This window comes from Vipera ursinii (genome assembly GCF_947247035.1).
Source record: "Vipera ursinii genome assembly, chromosome: 1".
Taxonomy (NCBI): domain Eukaryota; kingdom Metazoa; phylum Chordata; class Lepidosauria; order Squamata; family Viperidae; genus Vipera; species Vipera ursinii.
This window is the reverse complement of record NC_139512.1, coordinates 298,493,447-298,515,509: the sequence shown is the minus strand read 5'-3', so window position 1 is coordinate 298,515,509 and position 22,063 is coordinate 298,493,447. Positions and strand designations below refer to the sequence as shown.

Genomic DNA, 22,063 nt, shown 5'->3' with positions numbered 1-22,063 from the left:
AAGCCGAAGAGCCAGCGCTTGTCCAAGGATGTCTCCATGGTCATGTGGCCAGCATGACTAGACGCCAAAGGCGCACGGAATGCTGTTACCTTCCCACCGTAGTGGTCCCTATTGTTCTACTTGCATTTTTACGTGCTTTCGAACTGCTAGGTTGGCAGAAGCTGGGATGAGTAACAGGCGCTCACTCTGTTACACGGCACTTGGGATTCGACCCGCCAAACTGCCGACCATCTGATCGACAAGCTCAGCGTCCTAACCCACTGAGCCACCTGAAGCAATGCATACTAAATAAAAAAAATATTTTCATTATCCCAATCATTTTTAAACAGGATGCCATGTAAGACATAGTCCTCTCTGAAATGAACTTCACTTAACAAGTAGAGATTAGGTTCTTGATGTCTTAATGTACTCAAATAATGATAAGATTACTCTCTAAAAATACTGCTGTGCTACTTATCAACATACACTGTGTGTTTTCCAGTGAACTAAGGACAGGAGGGTGAGGTTGTTATGTACAAGACAGTGTGAAGCCATTATCTGTTATACTATGAACTTCAGCTTGGCTTCTTACAAGAACATGACATGAAAAGAGTCTCCCCATTGACAGTTGCTGATGTCGTTTCAAAAACTAGTTGCAAATTGCTGCACTTTATGTTGTTCCATTTAGCCTTCATGTTTACTCCATCCAAAAAGAAACATGCAAATAGTATCTAAATGCCTAAATAAATTGCAGTCAAATGCATTAGTTCAAGCCTGCATTTGGGACAAAAAGGGAATCATCCTTTTTTATCCAATTATGATTTTATTCTTGATGAACTGAACTGAGATTTGATTGTATTTTCACAAAAAAGCTAATGCTCTCATTACTTTGAACATGTGCAGCATATACATTTTGGACCAGCAGTAATAAAATTTAAGTCTAGAGATTTTAATTCAATACTATTTACTATATCAGTCTAAGTGCAATTGTTATTGCTATTCCTGCCTGCTTCTATTCTCCCTTTTGCATATCAGTACCATGTGCCATGCACAGAAGAGCAGATTCTACATCAGCAAAGAAAGATTTTAACATGAACTGGAAATATTATTAATAAAATCCTTTTGTATCAAAGTACTCAATGAAGAAAAAAATATTAAAATATTTTTTAAAATATTTTAATTAAAATATTTTTAAAAATTCCAGAACAAATCTGACTTGAGTTAGATATATATTTTATTCACGTCAACTAAAATAGTTGTCCAATATAGAGAAAAATAAAAATGGCTTTACTTTTTAAAAGATGCTTTGCCTAGAATTTACACTTGTTTTCCCACAAATATTTATCTCTAGTTACTTGTTAATTGTATTAAGAGGTAAACATCAGTAACTAAAACAATCAAGACATTTTTTTTTCCTAAGTGGGCAAACAGATTGCCACCCCAGCCTTTCTTCAGGTAATTCAGAACATGAGATCAGATTTAAAAACTCAGTATTCAGGTGAATTCTGCATGAAATGGAAGAAATCCATTTATTTCATCAACAGCGAGACAACAAAACCTTGGGATAACACACATACATATATGCACACAAACACACACAAGCCATTTCAAAATGGTCCATACAACATGTCTCTTCCAGATGCTTGATGATCAATTGTCAACTTGAAGCCCACAAATTCTTATCTCTAGGGAAATGGGGCTATTTTCATTCAAAACTGAGTATTTAGTAGAATACTCAGATTTTTCAGTAGAAAAATCTTATATCAGATGGCTGCAAAACAACTTAGTATGAGTAAAAAAAATATTTCACACTCCAGAAGATACCAAAGGAACATATAAATCCTCCCTTCCAAAGGCATACAGGCAGTGGTGGGATTCAAATATGTGAACAACTGGTTCTCTGTGTGGATGCCGCTTCCGGAAGTCCATTCTGGGCTTGGGCAACAAAAAATTAGCTACCGGTTCTGCTGAAGTGGTACAAACTGGCTAAATCCCACCACTGTGCACAGGTTGTTACTACATGGAAACAATTACCCAACTATATAGGCAGACTAAGTAAGAAATTCATTTTAAATTCCAAGTGGAAGAACCAGTTTAAGATGCTGGTCTAGAAACCAGGAGACTGTGAATACTAGTTCTGTTTTAGGCATGTAAGCTGGCTGGGTAACTTTGATCATGCTTTTTTAGCCGAACCCACTTCACATGGTTGTTGTGAGTGGAAACAGGAGGAGGGAGAAGTATTATGCATGTTCATCAGCTTGAGTTACTTATTGTTGTGACTCAGGGTCAGCCTGTGGGTCCGGCAGCCGGCTCAGATGTCTCGGATGACTCAGACGAGGGGGAGGAGGAGGGTGTTGAAGACGAACTTGCTGATGATGGCTTGGAGGCTTCGCAGAGCCCCCAGCCAGGGCCCTCTTGTCAGCTGCGCGAGCCCGATAGTGCGGAGGATGATGACCCACAGCTGGCCCTGTTCAAGGACGCCCGACGCAGGAGGCAGTCAAGCAGGAACAAGCAGAGAAAGGCTGTGGGACTCCTCGGAAGGAGGCACAGGGAGGCCACGCCCTGAACTCTAAATAAAAGGAGTGTTTGGGGAAGGGCTGGTTGCTGAAAGCAACCGTTCCGTTTGAGGATCAAAGTTCCGGTTTCTTGTTTCATGTTCTGTTGTTTTGCTTGTGAATTAAACTTGGCAGACGCTTTCCAGCCTCAGACGCTCTCCAGTCTCTACTGTTTGTACAGGGGTTGCCTTTCTGCAAGGCCGGTAGCAGGCTGGTTCAGAACACTTATACAGTAATAAAGGTGAGATAAAAGTCTAATAAAAAGTAAATATTAAAATTTAACAAGAGGTCAATTGCTATTAAGTATCTCGTTCATCACTGCTGTGACAATATTTTAACCATGAGAGCTATGTTCAATTCCATACAATAGTCTTGCAGTCAACATATACCATACTGTATAGAAAAAGAAGGAAATTATACTTCTGAGCCCTATTTTACTGTAACATAGAAAGCAGAAGTAGATTAAATTGCTTCGCATAGAAACAAAATTTATAAAATAGTAAGGGGAAAATCTACTCCTCCCCAAGATGGCTGCTGAACAATAAGAAGCATTTTGTCTCTTGCCGATGATTTGCTGTTTTTGTTGCCAAAAGTGGTTTTCTGGCAGTGCTGCTCCATGGATTTGAATGGGAGCACTTAGAAATGACCCATGACGGCTTTTGGATGGCTGTGAACCCATCTGGGAAGAGAAGTTTTGAAGATTCCAGTTTCCTCTGGGAGTGGTCAGAAAGTCACTGGTCATCCATCTTCCTTTCAGCAGTTCATTTCCTTAAGCACACCTGGGTTTTAATGTCACTTTTTGAATTTTCTGTTTTACTCTGCTTTTTATCTTTAAAGGTTGACCAGCTGGTTGAATGCTGATTTATTTAACCATCTGTTGGACTCTAGCCGTTTTTTTCTTTCTTTTTCTCTTTGATTTATTTATTTGTTTTGAGAAACTTTCATTTTCCTGTAAGGAAACTTGGCGTGTCCAGTGGTGGGATTCAGCCAGTTCGCACCAGTTCAGCAGAACCAGTAGCTAATTTTTTGTTGCCCAGGCCCAGAATGGACTTCCGGAAGCGGCATTCACACCGAGAACCGGTTGTTCACATATTTGAATCCCACCACTGGGTGTGTCCTTGTATGGTGGAAGTGCTTTCATTTGATTTATATTAATATTGGACTCTCACACCGAGGTTTTTGCATTCTTTTAATTTGCATAATATTTGGAGTTTATTTTTTATTTTCATCTTGGACTGAAATATCCCCAAAATATGTTTTCTGTTTTTTCCCGCTTCAGTGTTCTTTGTTTCCTGGCTAAGTTACACAGAGCAACTATGTATCAGATTACAGACAAGCAAGAGTATTTGATATCCACACACACAAAAAAAGACTTTTTGGTAACATGTAATTTTTAGTTGAAAGCTTCTTTTTTAAAAAAATTATGAAATGATAATGACTGTGGAAAATATTCAGATGCATGCAGTTCTGAATAAATTAGATTCACAAGAGGAATGTGATTTGAAAGCTGCAGACATGATGAAAAGTCTGGAAAGAGATATGGACTTTACAAATGTAGAACCAACTGAACCGACTGCATATCCCTCTCTGAAATTCAAGCCTGTATTCTTTTACCTCTAGCAGAAGCCTATCTGAAAGGAGGTGTGATAAATTGGTTTTTCCTAGGAGGGCTGAAGAATCTTGGGGAATGACACTTAATCAGAAACCACTTTCATCGGGACTTTGTTGAGAAGATAGATCGATTGTGGAGACTGAATTTATTATATTTAATTAACGACAATTGATAAAAGATGGTATTAAGAAACAAGCATGGATATTTGATGAAAAAGAATGAATTACTTTTAACTCTTGGGATGAGTTGGGATGGAGAAGATGCTGTGGTAAACTTTGTGCTGGTTGATTACAATAACCATTTGTTAACAGAGAGTTTTGAAACCAATATTGTAGTAATAATAATAATAATAATAATAATAATAATAATAATAATAATAATAATATAAAGTTGGAAGGGACCTTGGAGGTCATCTAGTCCAACCCCCTGCTCAGGCAGGAAACCCTATACCATTTCAGGAAAATGCCTGTCCAGTCTCTTCTTAAAAACCTCCAGTGTTGGAGCAGTCACCACCTCTGGAGGCAGGTTGTTCCACTGGTTAATTGTTCTAACTGTCAGGGGGACTTCCGGTGGCGATGCGACGCCGAAGACAGCCGTTTTCGGGCTGCCCGCTCCGCAGCTGTGTTTTTCCATCGTAAACAGTGCCGATCAGCTGTTTAGATGGATTTGAAGCCCCCTCCTCAGGAGAAGAGGAGGGGGTGAGGCCCCAGGTAGGGGTTGAGCTCTCCGGGGCCGCCTGAGCTGAGAGTTTGTGCGGCTGAAGGATTGAGCCCCCCCGAAGCCTGGGTTGCTCCGAGCTGCGCAGCGCCTCTGCTCCGGGATTTTTGGAGCAGAGCCAGGCGTTAGCAACCACCCCTGCCAAAAGGAAATACTTTTGATTATCAAGATGCAGGCAGAGCGGTACAGGAGGTCAAGGTGAAGTGGACTCTTTATTTTTACTCTCTAGCTCAATGGATTTTATAGCTTTAAAGTTAAAGTGCGCAATAAGTGAAAGTGGGGGAAGATGGCGGCTAAAACTTCTAAAGCTCTTCGGAATGCAGGGTCTTCCCTGGTGCAAGAGACCTCATTGCAAGCTTTGCTTCCTCCTGCGTCTCCCCGGGTATTGACGCTTAAGGATTTACAAGATGCTCTTGGAAAGCATGCACAATTGATGTCTGATATGATGGATGAAAAGTTGAAAAAGCTGGAGGAGAAAATGGAGGAGAAAATGGAGAAATTGGAGAAGAAGATGGAAGAGAAGTTGAAAGCAATGAGGGTGGACATCTTGTCTATGGTTGAATCCGTAGCTGAATGTGTGCAACAGCTGGATGTAAAAGTGGAGGATCTCAGTCAAAAGAACTCTATATTAGAAGCAAAGGTATTAGAAAATGAAAATATAAGGGATAAAATGGACGGAGAATTGAGCCTTGTTCAGTATCATCAGATGCAGTATGCTATTAGAATCAGGGGTTTAAAGGAGAATGGTAAAGAAGATTTAAAGCAGATGATTTCTGAGGCTCTGGAAGGGGTACTGGGCCAGCCAGCATCTGAAATTGAGGGAAATATGGACAAAGTGTTTCGTGTAAATTCATGGATTGCAAGACAGAGGAAGTTACCCAGAGATGTGGTGGTCTATTTTACAAAGAGAGTAATTAGAGATGAAGTTATTCAAGCTGCTTATGATACTAAATTGGTAGTGGCTGAGCAAGAAGTTTTGGTTTTAAAAGAGATCCCTCCGAAGATCCTAAGGAGAAGGAAAGATTTTGCATTTCTAGTACAGGAATTTAAGAAACGTGATATTAAGTTTAGATGGGAGATTCCAGTTGGATTGGTGGCGACGCACGAAGGTAAAAGATATCGTTTGGTTACTGTGGCTCAGGCATGTGATTTTTATAGTAATGTGTTAAAAGCAACCCCCCTATCATTTTTGGAAGCTGCAAAAGGATACGGTGTGGGAAAGCTTCAAGATGTTGCAGATAGACAGACAGAGGACAATGGTGTTGGAGGGGATCAAGTCACAGTCTCATCGATTGCTGCAGGAGGCCAGAAGATGACGCGTGCCGCCTTAAGAAGAGCGAGACGAGAGCAAGAGCAAGACCAGCAGAAAGTTATGGAATCTCCAAAGCGTGCTTACAGTGAAGATGTGAGAGAGGAGCGGTCTAAAGAAGTTTTGGGGGTCATGACAGATGTGCTCCAAAAGTTTTGGGGCGTTAAGATTGCTGATTAAATTTTAAATTAGAATGTCAATGGAGTAAAATTATTATAGAGGAGAAAGAAAGTTTTTTTTTAATATTTTACACAATTTAAGATTGATGTTATTTGCTTGCTAGAAAAGTATATTAGGGTTATGGACTTGAAGTATGTGTTGAACTAAGAATGGGTACGCAAGCTCCTAATTAACAACAAGTTGTCTTAGAGACTGCCTAAATCTTTTTTTATATACTCTTTTTATTTGAACTCAAGGATGATTTGGAATTGCGAGACATTTGGCGTGATATATACAAGAACTATTTTTGATCATAGTTTAGTTTGGTTGGAGATTATTAAGATTAACAGAGATAGGCGCTTTTGGCGCGTAACTGAGAATTTGTTTGGAAATTAGAGAAAGGTGGGAGAATGCAAATAGTAGGTGAAAGTTTTTTTTCCTTTTCTTTTTCTTTTAGAAATTAATATGAATAAGGACTGGGATTAAGAAAATTTATTTTGAGTAAAGTTCTTTTTCTGTTTTCCTCTTTTTCTTTTTTACTTTATTTGTAATATTAATATTGTTTGTATTCATTTTATATGAGCTAGAGGGAGATAGAATTTATAGTTTATTGTTGATAACATAGGGGTGTTTATGTTTGTTTTTCGATTTTATACCCTGTATTTAGCTCTGGGAAGTCGGGGGGGGAGGAGGGAATGGGGGAGAGGGATAGGGAGGGTTGGATAGGGGTGGGGGAGGGGGGGATTAAAGTCAAAATGTATTGTAAAACTTTTTAAATAAAAAAAATTGTTATAACTGTCAGGAAGTTTCTCCTTAGTTCTAGGTTGCTTCTCTCCTTGACTAGTTTCCATCCGTTGCTTCTTGTCCTGCTTTCAGGTGCTTTGGAGAATAGCTTGACTCCCTCTTCTTTGTGGTAGCCCCTGAGATATTGGAACACTGCTATCATGTCACCCCTCACCCTTCTCTTCATTAAACTACACATACCCAATTCCAGCAACCGTTCCCTATATGTTTTAGCCTCCAGCCCCCTAATCATCTTGGTTGTATTAATCAGTATTAAATTAGGGGAGATAATACGTATATCCAAGGCTTTTTTTCTCATAGAACATTCAGAACGGAGTTCCGGCACCTTTTTTGGATGGAACCTTGTAGGGTAGGCAAGGCGGGTTGTATGACATGTGTGAGTTCCGGCACCTTTTTCTTTTACAAAAAAAGCACTGCGTATATATGTGTTGGCATTTTTTTAATGTACCTTTTTTCAATGTCTTGTTTGTTTTGTGCTTTTTCTTCATTTTTAAAAATTTGAGGGAGTTTTAGATTTTAACTTTTTTTTTGAGCAAAATAAAAGGAGTTTTAGAAAAAGGGAAAATCCGACTTAAAATAACCCACAGAAACATTACCTGCTAAATATTCAGTCAAAATAGACCCTGTTCATGATTCTTTCAAGTACCAAAACATTTTCTCTGCCCCAAATAAATGTAAGATCGTTATTTGTTTGTCAAAGCCTCCAATAGCAAAGAATCTTTCTTATATCTGCACCCTGAGAAGTAGAATTGTTGTACCACTCTATAGGGTGCACAGCCACACTGGGTGAGATCACAGCCACCATAAGGCTCACTAATTGGGGAACAATGTTGGCTCTAACTCTTGTTATGGAGATCTTGACTAAAAACACCTAAAGCATAAGGGAATGTAATAATGTTAAGAAACTGAAGCTCTAGAGGTATCTACCATCATCCCTATCAACTGAATGATCCATGAGAGAAAAAAAAAACCCTGAGGACTTCTAATAATTGCTCCATAAAAGACCAAGTTACTGTAAGTCCAGAAAAGTTTGAGTTAGGATGACAAAATAGCTTCCTGTAAAAATGAGCAACTAGGAGCCAGTTATCTAAATAAGAAAACAAAATGATACCTTAGAGGCAGAAGAATGCAAATGCAGGTACTGTAAATTTACAAGAAGAATCTTGAGGCTGTTAAAATTCAAGTACAATTACAGCAAAAACGCAAAATGGTTTTTAAGACTTTGCCATCTTGCCCCCTGAAACAGAGGCAAGTGAGCAGAAGGGAAAACTTCTAACAAGGAGGAAAAGCTGAGAGTTGTCTGGACAAAGAGGAGCAAGTAACAGGGATTAAGAGAAAGTAAAAGAGAAATATAGAAAAGGAATGGTAGGCAATATAGCAAAGAAGTGGCCATTTTATTGCTACTGATGGTGAAGTGACACACTGAATCTGGACTGGGTGTTATCTGAGGCACTGCAAACACAGAAGTATTGTAATGGAAGAAGTTTGAGACCCATTATGCATCTCCTTCCACCATGAAGAGATAGTTCAGACACTAAGATAGTGTTTATTACAGAACACGGGCTGATTATATTCATTTATAATCTACCAGGCATCAAAATTAGTTACTGTTCTTCATGTTGTTTTATTGGCTATTGGTTATTCCACCAATCCTTTTCAAGAACCAATCATTCATGATGCTGTTTGAATGAAGTACTTATATAATGTGGTGTACAAAAGCCAGGAGAGCCGCAGGATTAATTTTAGCCCGGAAAAATTTATCTTGATCCCACGTTCATCCCTTGTGGTACCCTGGAGTTAAGCTGTTGGCTTACATAGCTGGCTATGAATGAAACCTTCCAAAGTAATCAAATTATTTAGATAATCCCCTCCTCCTATCCATTTCTGGATTTCCAAAACAATTAGCAGAGAGCAAATCAGTGAGGCCAAGCCTACATTAAATACCAGTATAGATCATTGCTTTTTATCTCCTCATGTGTTAAAAAGATGCTTGAAAGCAATATGTCATAATGTTGAGGAGCAGAAATCTCTTTCATCTATTGGGAAAATTAACATTTAGAGAAGAGCATAAAACCATGCACTGAGAAAAGAACAGCTTCTAAAGGAAGAATATTTTTTCTTTAAAAAGGATTTATTTGAAAAATGTCAGCTGGAATTTTATACTGAAGGCAATATTTAATTGGCACATTGGTAAGCCCTCTTCTTTGAGAGCTGATTTATCCTTAAAAAGAAAAAGTCACTTCAGATCAATGAAGGGCAACACATTCTTCCCCCCCCCCAAAAAAAAGGATTGCTTTGTACTGCAATTGATTGTCCTTCTGCTGACTGGTATTCTTTGATTAATGTGCAAAGTATGTATAGTTTCCCCACAGGACACAAATATACATTTATAACTGGAACTGGAACAAAGTCAAGATTTTTCAGACTACTCTCACACACACACACCCTCCAAGGCAATCAAGCCACAAGAGGTTTCAATTTGAAACAGGACAGACCACAGGGACCCAATTACTTAGTAGGCAGATGTGGCTGAGAAGTCCTGTTTCCCATAACACATGATTAGCACTTCCAAAGTATTGTTAGACTCTTGTGGAAGTTCTGCTTTCTCAAGCTTTTCACGGGAGAAAAGACACCCACTGGGACTACCATCTAGTTCTGCTTCACAAAACTGTCAGGGAATAATTCCTGGTGCCTTATTTGGTATGATAAAGCACATATCATTGATAAATAGACTAAAAGTCTGATGAGCTTTGAGAAACAGCTCTCTCCATTGAAAAGAATCGGAGAGCTTGATTATGTCAGTAACAGCATGTTTTTAAAAAAATTCTACAGCAGTTACCTATTCTCTGGGAAGAGAAAAGCAATCAAATTGTATTTACTGTGTTCTCTCTTTTCTGGCTCCCTTTGAAATATTTTTGTACGTTTCAGCAGGAGAAGAAAGCAGCCAACTAATCTTTTAGCAAACCATGCTATATCAGAAAACAAGACCTCTGATATATTTATTTATTAGAAGGATGTATCGGACATGGGGAAGTCCAAATTCCAAGACAGAGCAGGTCAATTTGTAGTACAAGTTCATTTACTTGGGAGACAGCAAACCACAAATGAATCCACTCTACTCCAAGTCTGGACTAATTCAAATATCTGATCTTGACCTGTTTTTCTCAGCTTCTGTGAGTTACTAGTCATTTATTTATAATAGTGGAGAGGAACATATTAGTGACAAGATCATGATTTTTGCTCTGATTCAAATGCCCTGCAAGACTGTGTGCTAACAGAAAGCTCTTTGGTTGTGTTTTCACACAAATTATATTACACATTACTTAAACCTTATACAATATTAATCCAGAAATAATAATTGATTATATGCCATCAAATCAGAGTTGACTACTAGCAACCATACATACAACCTTCTCCAAAAGTGTCACCTCGGCCTCATCCTTCAAGTCTTCTAATAGGGCATGCTTCCCTGATTTTCTATTAGATTATTTCCTAGGATTTAGATTTAGATTTTAGATTTTATTAGATTTATATAGGAGTTGAATATTCAAAACAATGCCATTCAAATCTGACTTCAAATCCCTGGAACACAAATTTGTTTCCATCTTGGGTCACTTTAAGCTCAAATATTGACTTTAATGTAGTTCATCATTTTCTATGTCTACAAAATACTGGCCTTGTCTATGGAGATTCTCAATCATTCAGGTCATGGTTGTCCCAAAGGTGCTTTTCCAAAAGGCAGCTGGACTTGGTTTTTGCCTTGAAGATGTTTCTCTTCTCATCCAAGAAGCTTCTTCAGTTATTTTTCAGTTCATTTTCAAGGGGGGAAAAAAGAAAGTCCAGTTGCCTTTGAAAAGCACCTTTGGGACAAGACACTGGACTATTTATACATGCAAAAAAGAGATTGAAGGGGGAGGGGGCTTACAGAGAAAAGTAGCAGAATATGAATTGCTTCTCTATTATAAAGCTTTTCCACAAAATATGAGAGACTGACCAAAAATTCCTTTAGGTCACATTTGGGTATATCAGTTTTCTCCAAAATATAGTGGTGATTTATAAAATATAACCCACAGTTATCTTAATGGCTCCTTGAAATTCTTCTTGTCATATTTTTCCAGAGCATGTGGGTTGAAACTGCTGTGCATTTTTCAACATTCTGCACATATCTGAGCATACATGTGCATACAAATATCTGCACATGTACTGTCCAATTCCTGTATTACCTGATTACAATTTCTGTTTCAAATAAATGAATATACAAGACAGTCTAAGTGCCTCTTAATGTGCTTTTAATTGGGCTCTACCTATAAGCTAACTTGCCCAGCCCTTTAGATGTGGAAAAAGCTAAAATCTGGGTGTATTGTGTGAAATTTGACGACCAAGGTCAAATTTTCTTAAACCCAAGTATTTACAGAGACCTCAGACTGTGATTTAAATAAACTGTGTAATTGCAGTGTTTAAAACAGGCTTAAATGTTACAATAAGTATATTGGGTGCAGACTGTTATGTAGGTTTCTGGATAAAATCCCACTGTAGGAAAGTTTAAACGATTGCAAGTTTAGATTGTCTATTTAAAATTGAAAAGCTTTTTCATACCAGCAGGCAAGAAGCAGATAAGCACCCCTTCAAATATTACACAAGAATCACATCAAGGTGAATGCATCTTACAGTAGTTGAATGCTTCAGAATAGGCATTTTTTCCTGTAACTCCAAATCACACAGATATGCATGCATACTATATACTCTAATCTTTCATAAATTCAGTTATATATAGGATTCTGAAAAATATGGCCTATTCCAGGCTTAAAGATATATCTATTTAAATTCTTGAGTATTTTGTACACACGTGGTTTCCTGTGCCAAAAACATTTGCAGCATAATACAGAAATTCCTCTAGAGGTTCCTCCCTATGTTTTCTGTCATAATCAGTAGTTTATGTGACCAATCTTCATAGAGTAAAGAAGACATTTGAAGGCAAATAGAATATTTTTGACAGCTGTTTAATACCTGTGGCTTATGTTAGGCACACTGGACTTCTAGCCCAGGAAAATTTTGGATTGTTTTAGTAATAATATAAACTTGATATTTACATAGGAGCTTAATTTTCATATATTTCAACTATGTGAATGCATTTTATTCCAATATCTTTATTTCTTAAAAATGTCTTTGTGAAATTGAGAACAATAAGATTGAAAATGCAGTCACATTAGTTATTTTCATCCCTTCAATTTATATTTCACTTATTTTTTATTCTCTACATACAGCATTTATATAGTTCTCTAAGTCATACATCTTCTACTTATTCAGAAGTTCCATAATGGAGAAGAATATTCCAGCTAAATCTTCTAGCATGTGGAGAAGAAAGTTGACCTTGAATTAATATCTCAATTTTTCTATTTCAGAACATACAGTTTTTGTGTGTTTGTTTACATGTGGCAAAGTAATAAGCCATTTTGCATAGTTTATTCACAGATATATGGAACTCCACAGTGAAAAAGAGAGAAGGCAGAGGAGACAGTCTTTAGAGAGTAAACAACCACTTTCTATTGGCATCCTTGCTTGAAGTCTTTTTCTTTGGAACATCTCTAGGCGATGGAATCTTTGGCTACTCATTGCAGTGCCTGGATTTCCATTCTAAGTCAGGGTTTGATTCATCTTGCCTGGTCCACTGTTTCATGTGATGAGGTTATATCTTGGCAGTCTTACCAGGCTACCTCTTTAGAATAACATCAATCAGTTAATAAGAATAGATCTGGAAGGGACATTGGAGGTCTTCTGCTCAAGCAGAAGACCCTATACCATTTCAGATAAGTGACTGTCCAATCTCCAGTGATGAAGCTCTTACAACTTCTGATGGCAAACTATTCCACTGGTTAATTGTCCTCACTGTTAGGAAGTTTCTCTTTAGTTCCAGTTGGCTTCACTCCTTGTTTAATTCTGTCCATTGTTTCTTGTCCTGCCTACAGGTGCTTTGGTAAATAAGTTGACCTCCTCTTTGTGGCACCTTGCCTATCGGGCATTTTATGTGGTCACTTTGAAACAATTATTAAATTATACTTGTATCAGTCATATAAAATATTTGTTCTTTGGAACAGTTTTTAACAAAAATCACCTATAATTGCACTAGGAATGACACCAGAATGGCTGCTTCTGGTAGTAGCTGAAGGAACAGTATTATTTGAAGGGATTATATACTAAGCATACTCAAGGGAAGACAACGTTAATGTGAGAAGCAACTTTTTCTCAATTCTTCCAATATTATTAATTATTAATCTGCTTGACAGGAGCAGGTTAAGCAATCTTTAACTTGATTTAACTCAGCATTTTAAAAAAAATAAACTTTTCAGCTTTGAGACACTGAACCCAACCATGTCCAGAGCGTATCCTTGAGGAAGCCTTCTCCAAAAAAGCTAAGATAAATTGGTCATTTTGTAGATTTTGGACATCTGTAAAGCTTCTTTCCTTAAAAAATAAATAAATAAAGGAAGGAAGAAATGAGGAAATTACAGATATTCATTGCCTTTCCCATGGTTAAAAAAAGAGCAGAAATTCTTCAGGTTTAAAAAATAAACATATAATTTCAAGGGCCTGAACCTCAGTGACCTCCATTCTTAAGATAAATAAATGATGCAGCATTACATAACGGAAACTGTGAGTTAAGCTGAGAAAGTTGGAGAGAACAAGAGAAAAAGCAGAACTTTCATCCCTTCAGCTGTTCCCCAGGAAAGAGCTGACATTTCAGAGTTTTATCTAACAGTGGATATTCTCCACTGGAATGTTAGCACTTTAATGGAATTCTGTGGAGTTCAAACCATTTCCCCTTGATGTCATCAAGTATAGAGTGAAAAATTGATGAAAACCTTCTTAGAAAAATAAGAATATTCTTCTATCTGGTTATAAAAGGAAGTCAGGACAGTAGAGAAATGATGAGACGATGAGATGCAATTTAAGCATAAAAATTATACTTCATAATATTACTTGAAAATTAAAAAGAGTCACAATCAGTTTTGAATTTTAGGGTATCTGAACACTGGTACAAAAATGATACAAAGTAACACATTTAGTTCAGCCAACTAAATAGCCTGCCTTATATTTCCAATAACCATCATCCTTATCCAGGTTTTCCCTTCGGCCTTGGATCTCCTGTTTTCAAAAACTTACAGGGTCCTATAACTTTTCTTTTCATAATCTTCCTCTTTTAGAAGGAGGAAAGACTTCTACATTTTAAATGATTCCATTCATTTTCTATCTTAGCTTTATGCCAAAGGAAACATACTGGAGAAAGTTCTTTGTTCTGTATCTACTCCTTCTCAACTAATGATTGGGGCAGGAGCTAATAGCATATGTAGTACACAGAACACAGAATAACAGGGTTGGAAGGGAACTTTGATTTCTAATCCAATTTCCTGCCCATGTGAGATCCTATACATTCTGGACTTTCTTGGGGCTTGATGGGATGGATACATATGATCAAAGAAAGAACAACAGAATAACAGAACAGAATAATACAGGGAGTGCAGAATTATTAGGCAAATGAGTATTTTGACCACATCATCCTCTTTATGCATGTTGTCTTACTCCAAGCTGTATAGGCTCGAAAGCCTACTACCAATTAAGCATATTAGGTGATGTGCATCTCTGTAATGAGAAGGGGTGTGGTCTAATGACATCAACACCCTGTATCAGGTGTGCATAATTATTAGGCAACTTCCTTTCCTTTGGCAAAATGGGTCAAAAGAAGGACTTGACAGGCTCAGAAAAGTCAAAAATAGTGAGATATCTTGCAGAGGGATGCAGCACTCTTAAAATTGCAAAGCTTCTGAAGCGTGATCATCGAACAATCAAGCGTTTCATTCAAAATAGTCAACAGGGTCGCAAGAAGCGTGTGGAGAAACCAAGGCGCAAAATAACTGCCCATGAACTGAGAAAAGTCAAGCGTGCAGCTGCCAAGATGCCACTTGCCACCAGTTTGGCCATATTTCAGAGCTGCAACATCACTGGAGTGCCCAAAAGCACAAGGTGTGCAATACTCAGAGACATGGCCAAGGTAAGAAAGGCTGAAAGACGACCACCACTGAACAAGACACACAAGCTGAAACGTCAAGACTGGGCCAAGAAATATCTCAAGACTGATTTTTCTAAGGTTTTATGGACTGATGAAATGAGAGTGAGTCTTGATGGGCCAGATGGATGGGCCCGTGGCTGGATTGGTAAAGGGCAGAGAGCTCCAGTCCGACTCAGACGCCAGCAAGGTGGAGGTGGGGTACTGGTTTGGGCTGGTATCATCAAAGATGAGCTTGTGGGGCCTTTTCGGGTTGAGGATGGAGTCAAGCTCAACTCCCAGTCCTACTGCCAGTTTCTGGAAGACACCTTCTTCAAGCAGTGGTACAGGAAGAAGTCTGCATCCTTCAAGAAAAACATGATTTTCATGCAGGACAATGCTCCATCACACGCGTCCAAGTACTCCACAGCGTGGCTGGCAAGAAAGGGTATAAAAGAAGGAAATCTAATGACATGGCCTCCTTGTTCACCTGATCTGAACCCCATTGAGAACCTGTGGTCCATCATCAAATGTGAGATTTACAAGGAGGGAAAACAGTACACCTCTCTGAACAGTGTCTGGGAGGCTGTGGTTGCTGCTGCACGCAATGTTGATGGTGAACAGATCAAAACACTGACAGAATCCATGGATGGCAGGCTTTTGAGTGTCCTTGCAAAGAAAGGTGGCTATATTGGTCACTGATTTGTTTTTGTTATGTTTTTGAATGTCAGAAATGTATATTTGTGAATGTTGAGATGTTATATTGGTTTCACTGGTAAAAATAAATAATTGAAATGGGTATATATTTGTTTTTTGTTAAGTTGCCTAATAATTATGCACAGTAATAGTCACCTGCACACACAGATATCCCCCTAAAATAGCTATAACTAAAAACAAACTAAAAACTACTTCCAAAAATATTCAGCTTTGATATTAATGAGTTTTTTGGGTTCATTGAGAACATGGTTGTTGTTCAATAATAAAATTAATCCTCAAAAATACAACTTGCCTAATAATTCTGCACTCCCTGTAGAGTTGGAAGGGATGCCAGAGGTCCTCCAGTTCAAACCCCTCACCCACCCAAACAGGAAACCCTATACCATTTCAGACAAGTGGTTGTCCAATCTCTTCTTAAAAACCTCCAGTGTTGGAGCACCCACAACGTCTAGAGGCAAGCCATTAATTGTTCTCACTGTCAGGAAGTTTCTTCTTAGTTCTAGGTTGCTTCTCTCCTTGATTGGTTTCCATCCATTGCTTCTTGTCCTGCCTTCAGGTGCTTTGGAGAATAGGCTGATCTTGTCTTCTTTCTGGCAGTTCTTCAAATATTGTAACACTGCTATCATGCCATCCCTAGTCCTTCTTTTCACTGTGTCTTCTATGAAATGGTAATGTAGTGTTCACATAGCAAGTATTCTATTTATAGTGTGACACAAGCATCTTAGAAGTCTTTTTCATAACATGATCACTATTAGCAGCATCTGTGTCCTATTCGAAAGCAGGGATCAAGACACTTCTACAAAGGTTGAGACATCATGACATATGTTTCAACTGGAACAAAGTGACCTCCCTCCAAAAAATTGAAGGGCCATTATGGCGAAAAAATGACTGTACTCCTAAGTACACTGAGTAGCCAGTCAAATGGAAGTAGATAGTAACACAATTTGTTTACCTACCTGTTTTTTTTTACCTAAACTAAGCAATGGTTCTCTTAGTTCTAAAAATTTATTTGGAGGCATGTATGCACATCCAAACATATTTTCCAGTTTTAGTAACTATTCAATGTCTTTGTCAAGTATTTGTGCAAACAGCAGAAAGAGACATTAACTAGCACTCCTGCAAGCCAGAGGAGTTACCAAAATAAAATAATTGATGAGGTGACTTAAAAAAAGCAAGCCTGTTTATACAGTGAGGAAATACTCAGCAAGTCTAGAAGAAAGATAAAGAGGACAGGCTGATTTCCTTTTTTTTCCCAAAAGCCACAGATGATCACCTTTATAAGTTTCCAGATGAGAAGAACACTGAAAACTTTTTTTTCTAAATCAATGAATGTTGTGAAAGTTCAAACTCTTAAAAAATAAACAAAAATCTCTATCCCCCACCATATCATAGGCTTGCAATTATACAGTTTGCAGGGTGAGTAATAATGGATATTGGAAAGCATAAACCTGACAGACAGAATATCATAGAATAGCAGCAGTCTTTTACTTGGTCTTGAAATACACTTGTACAAAAGATTGATTCCCTGATAAATAAACTGAGAACAGAGAGTTAGAATACACTGCCAAAATCAAATAGAGTTACTACTTAGGTATGTTTTAAGGTAACAAAGTTAAAGGCAAAAATAATGAAGACATTATTCTAATACATTGGATATACTGTACACATTTTGTGTGATACTGTGCAAGTATAACAGGACACATGGCTCCTCTCAATCACGTCATACAATCTGAAACAGAAAATTAAAAATCTCCAGCCACCCCTATTTCCCCACACCCATGCTGGGAGAACAGATGATGTGACCTTCCCTTGGTGCATTTTGTCTTTAAATGAGACCAGATGACAATTTGGTGAAGCCTTTCTTTTGAAAGTCTCCCTGGGAAAGATAATTTAAAAAGAGATTCTAAAGAGAGTGAACACTGGGTTTTAAGTTACTCCTCATAGAATCAGTAGTATAGCTGTTTGCTAATACCTCAAGAATGGGATCAACAATGCTCCTGACCATTCTTCAAATCTCAGCAATATCACCAATCTTTGCAAGTCAGAAAAAGGCAACATTGTGCTGATATTTCAGTCTGAAGACTCATAAGTAATGGAAGGTCGTCAGAGAGCCAAAGTTATTAAACTCACTAATCTGTCTCACAGAGGTGTTGGGCCCAAAAGCCAAGGTGCAATCTTGGGACATTCCTCTTCAGTACACTTTTCTTTCTTCAGAAAAAGGAAGAAATATATTGGGGGGGAAGACAATTTTATTATATTGCCCAGTGTCTAGTTTGTTAGGACTAATGTTCTGATGAGATGTGGGCCAATGAAAGCAGTCAAACTGTGGTCTGCTCAAAATTAAGGCCAGCTGACAGAGTCAACAGCTTTCAATGGGTCAGATATTTTCTAGATCTCCTGTTTCATATTGAAACTAATGACAGTGAGCAGGCTTACATATTTCCCATGGGAAAGGTAAAACTCCTTTCTTATTAAGAATAAATCAGGGCAGAAGGAAGGAGTGTCACAACTTGAAATGAGATATTATCCACACATTACATTTTACATTAAAGTTCAAAGGCTTGACTGCAAGACTTCCTAGCATTTGGATTCAAGATACCAGGATTCTTAGCTGGGTGAATGTTGAGTTTGCACATAAGATTCAATATTAATGGGGGGGAGTGTCTGTTATGTATAAATATGAAATAGTGGAGAATATCTTTAGCTCGGGTGTAGGATGAGGGTGAAGGTTCATTCTCCGAGCTTGTGGATTAGTTTACAAACATTTCATTACCAGACTAGGTAACATCTTCAGCGGAGTTTAGGGGATGTCAATGACAATGTTCTTCTGTTCATAAGGGCTTCAGGTGGTCAGTAGGTCTTGTTATGGGTCCCATCACAAGACTTACTAACCACACAAAGCCCTTATAAACAGAACACTGACACTGTCATCCCCTAAACTCCACTTAAGATGTTACCTACCCTGGTAACGAAATGTTAAGAAACCAACCCACAAGCTCAAGGAAACGCCTTCACCCACATGTATAAATATGTTTAAGTATCAGCTATATTACACTTGCAATATAACTTCTTCAAGCAGCAGTATCTGACCAGAACAAGATGGTATATGCTTCACTAGCTTTCAAACACTCTCATTGTGAGTGTATCTTGCACTTCAAAATCAACACAGAACAACTTAAAAATCATGACATTCACGGTATGTTGCAATAAGAGGCTCTGGGTACCAGAAAGCTAGTTTATTCCAATCACCTACTTGCAAAGTATCCTTTCATCACGGGACTGTCAGGCTTCACCCCACAGGCAACAATGAACTACTTAGGCAAGTTCACAAGAATTCCAAGAACTATAGATAAGTAATCGTTACTGAAAAATATGGGGACCTATAGCCAAGAATTTCAGCAATTTCTCTTATTCAAGTAACAAGACCCTTATATAGAAACAAATGTTCAAATCTTCTTTTCTTTCCCTTTCCTTCCCACTCATATAGGAGACTATATTTTAGGTGAGTTGGACTGTCTGCATCTGTGCTTGGTTTGTCACATTTCCGTCATGTTTTTTTTTCTTTCCACTGACTATGTGAGAACTACTTCACAGGAGAATAAATTCCAAAAATCTAAAAAACATCACACTGGTAAATGTGCTTGGCTAGGAGTGAAGCAGCACTCTTGCTTTGCTAAAGTGAAAGAGGTGAAAGCAGAGATGAGACCTTGTACGTATGAGCTGTTTCACAAATGTCTAGGCACTGCAGGAATATTACAACTGAGGTCATCTGTTGGGGCACTGTGAACATTTTGTGATAAATATCCAAACTTAATCTGCCCTTGAGATCATTTAAGAAAAAAGTGGTGGATTGATTTTCCCAGCATCCTAAGTCCCTCCAAGTATACAGGGGGTTAAGGTAAACACATGTAGCTGAATATGCCCCAGTATAAACAATTGCATTAAGTACACAAAACTGTCAACAAAAATCAAAGGAAAAAGCACACCATCAGACAGTTCAAGCCATACTTTAGATGCAATATTTATCACATAATTCAAATCCATTAAATATTACCTTCTTTTTGCTGCAATAAATCTGCCATTTCTTCTCTGGTGGGAGTGCAAACATCGCCTCTCTGTTCTTATCTGTGAGATCCAATTCATCCTGGAAATGGCAAGTGAAAAATAATGTGTGAACAACAGCATTGTTGTGGTTTTTTTCAGCACTTTTTTCTGATCATTATCACCTCAGTTAAGTACCTAGAGGTTTGTAATTTTCTCAAATAATTGATATTGTAAAATTGTCCTTTATATTCCAATGCACTAAATCAGGGGTGTCAAACTTAATTTCATTGAGGGCCGCATCAGCATTGCGGTTGCCCTCAGGGGGCCGGGTGGGTATGGCCAGGGTGGGCGTGGCCTACTGGGTGGGTGTGGCTAGAGTGTGTATGGCCTACTGGGTGGGCGAGGCTAAAGTGCGTATGGCCTGGGTGGGCGTGGCCAGCTCTACATCGTTGGCATCAAGGGTGCCTATGGGGGCCAGGGCAGGAGTTGGACAGATCTGAGGGTCTCTGGCAGAAGGAGGGTCTCTGGGCCTGGGCCAAGGCAGTGGGGGCCGTTCCCTCACTGTTTCCAGGATGGCTTCACAGGCTGCATGAAACCACTTTGTGGGCCGGATCCGGCCCCCGGGCCTTGTGTTTGACATGTCTGCACTAAATAATATGTCCATTGTCCTCTTCCACACAGAGGCTTTCTTTTCATACATGGAACATGGGAAATCAATTTCCTTTCAACTAAAGAAAAAAAAAAACCTGTTGCAGGGTTCTATTAGCAGCCATACCAGAAAGCTCTTCAATAACCTTGTTAATTAGATCTTGGCACAGTTCATTTTTGTAAAGAGGAACACACGTTTTGAATAAAAGCCTCTGTGTGAATGTTCCCCCGCATGTTTTTAACATATCAAACATGCATTTGCCCCAAAAGTTTGCCTTTCACAATCTATATTCATATATATAGAACTTGCAATGGAAGTTTCAGAGTTGATGAGGTTCTAGGGTCTAGATCCCTTTGTGTTTGGTTTGCAAACAAGCAGCAAAAATACAAATTTAATAACTACACAGAACTACCTCTCTCTACTGCAGAAACAGCTCTAATCAGTGTTTCCAACAGAAGAGAATTTATGTTACTCAGGGTTGGGTCATGGAGCCCTTGGTGCTCTCTGAGCTTGTTTGCTCGCAAAAAATTCATTACCCAACTACAGTAGGTAACATCATGCAAGAGACTGAAGGTAAAATTTGGTCACTGTTTATATATACAGTAGAAGCTTGCTTGCAAGTGTTGGTGGGGGTGTAATTTCTTCTTTGATAGTTCGTTGATTGAGATATTATTTTCTGCTTGTTTGCCTGGTATAAATCCTGCATATCAGGGTGTTGGCTGCTGGACAGAATGTGTTTATGTTTCCAAGTCTCTTCCAATAATATCCTCCTAAACACTGAAATACTGTAGGAGAATTACAGGCCAAATTTTATTTTTACGTAGCATCTGTTAACTGCTCTACTCTATCATGCAGAAACTAAAAGCTGTACTATATAATAGGAAATGTTTATCACTTTAAAAAAAAACCTTAATTGTCTCCTTTTTATATCACATAAGGCGTCTTAGTTTTTCTGGTTTTGGAAGGGGAAAGTTAAATAAAGGAACTCTCTACTGAGAAGGAAACTAAAATTAAAGTGACTTCTAAGGTACTGAAATCAGCTTTATTCCAAATTTTAGACAATGCTTCTTTAAGATTTGGAACGCTTTTCGGAGTCAATAAGTTGTGAAAACAATGAACTAAAATTGCACACTGAGCTTGGTAGCAGCTGCTGACAGATTTAAAGGCCCATGGAGATTTCAGCTCCAGAAAGGTAAAAAAAAAAGAAAGACAAGGCTAAGTCATTGCCAAGAGCCCAAGATAAAAGAAGCCAGGGGTTTCCACTGTGTTGATGGTAGTGGAGGTGGCAGCAAAGATATTTCAGGTATATCTCCATAAATGTGCGGGAAGACTCTAAGCCATGTGGAAATGGTTAGCGTGAGTCTTTTCCAAACAAGAGGGAAGCCAAGCAAGGCAAAGCATTTTATCTTCACAATACAAAATTAGAAATGCATGGGTCAGGAGCACATTCTTGGAGAGACAGAAAGAGAACAGAGAA

General features: G+C 38.4%; 1 protein-coding gene across 1 annotated transcript in view; it reads right to left on the bottom strand.

Moving 5' to 3' along the window:
* The window catches only part of DAAM2 (dishevelled associated activator of morphogenesis 2), a 135,282-nt gene that overhangs the window by 90,055 nt on the left and 23,164 nt on the right, over window positions 1-22,063 (bottom strand). The window contains exon 2 of the mRNA XM_083349355.1: window positions 19,948-20,037. Coding sequence (XP_083205481.1) covers window positions 19,948-20,037 — 90 coding nt within the window. The remainder of the gene's footprint in view (window positions 1-19,947; window positions 20,038-22,063) is intronic.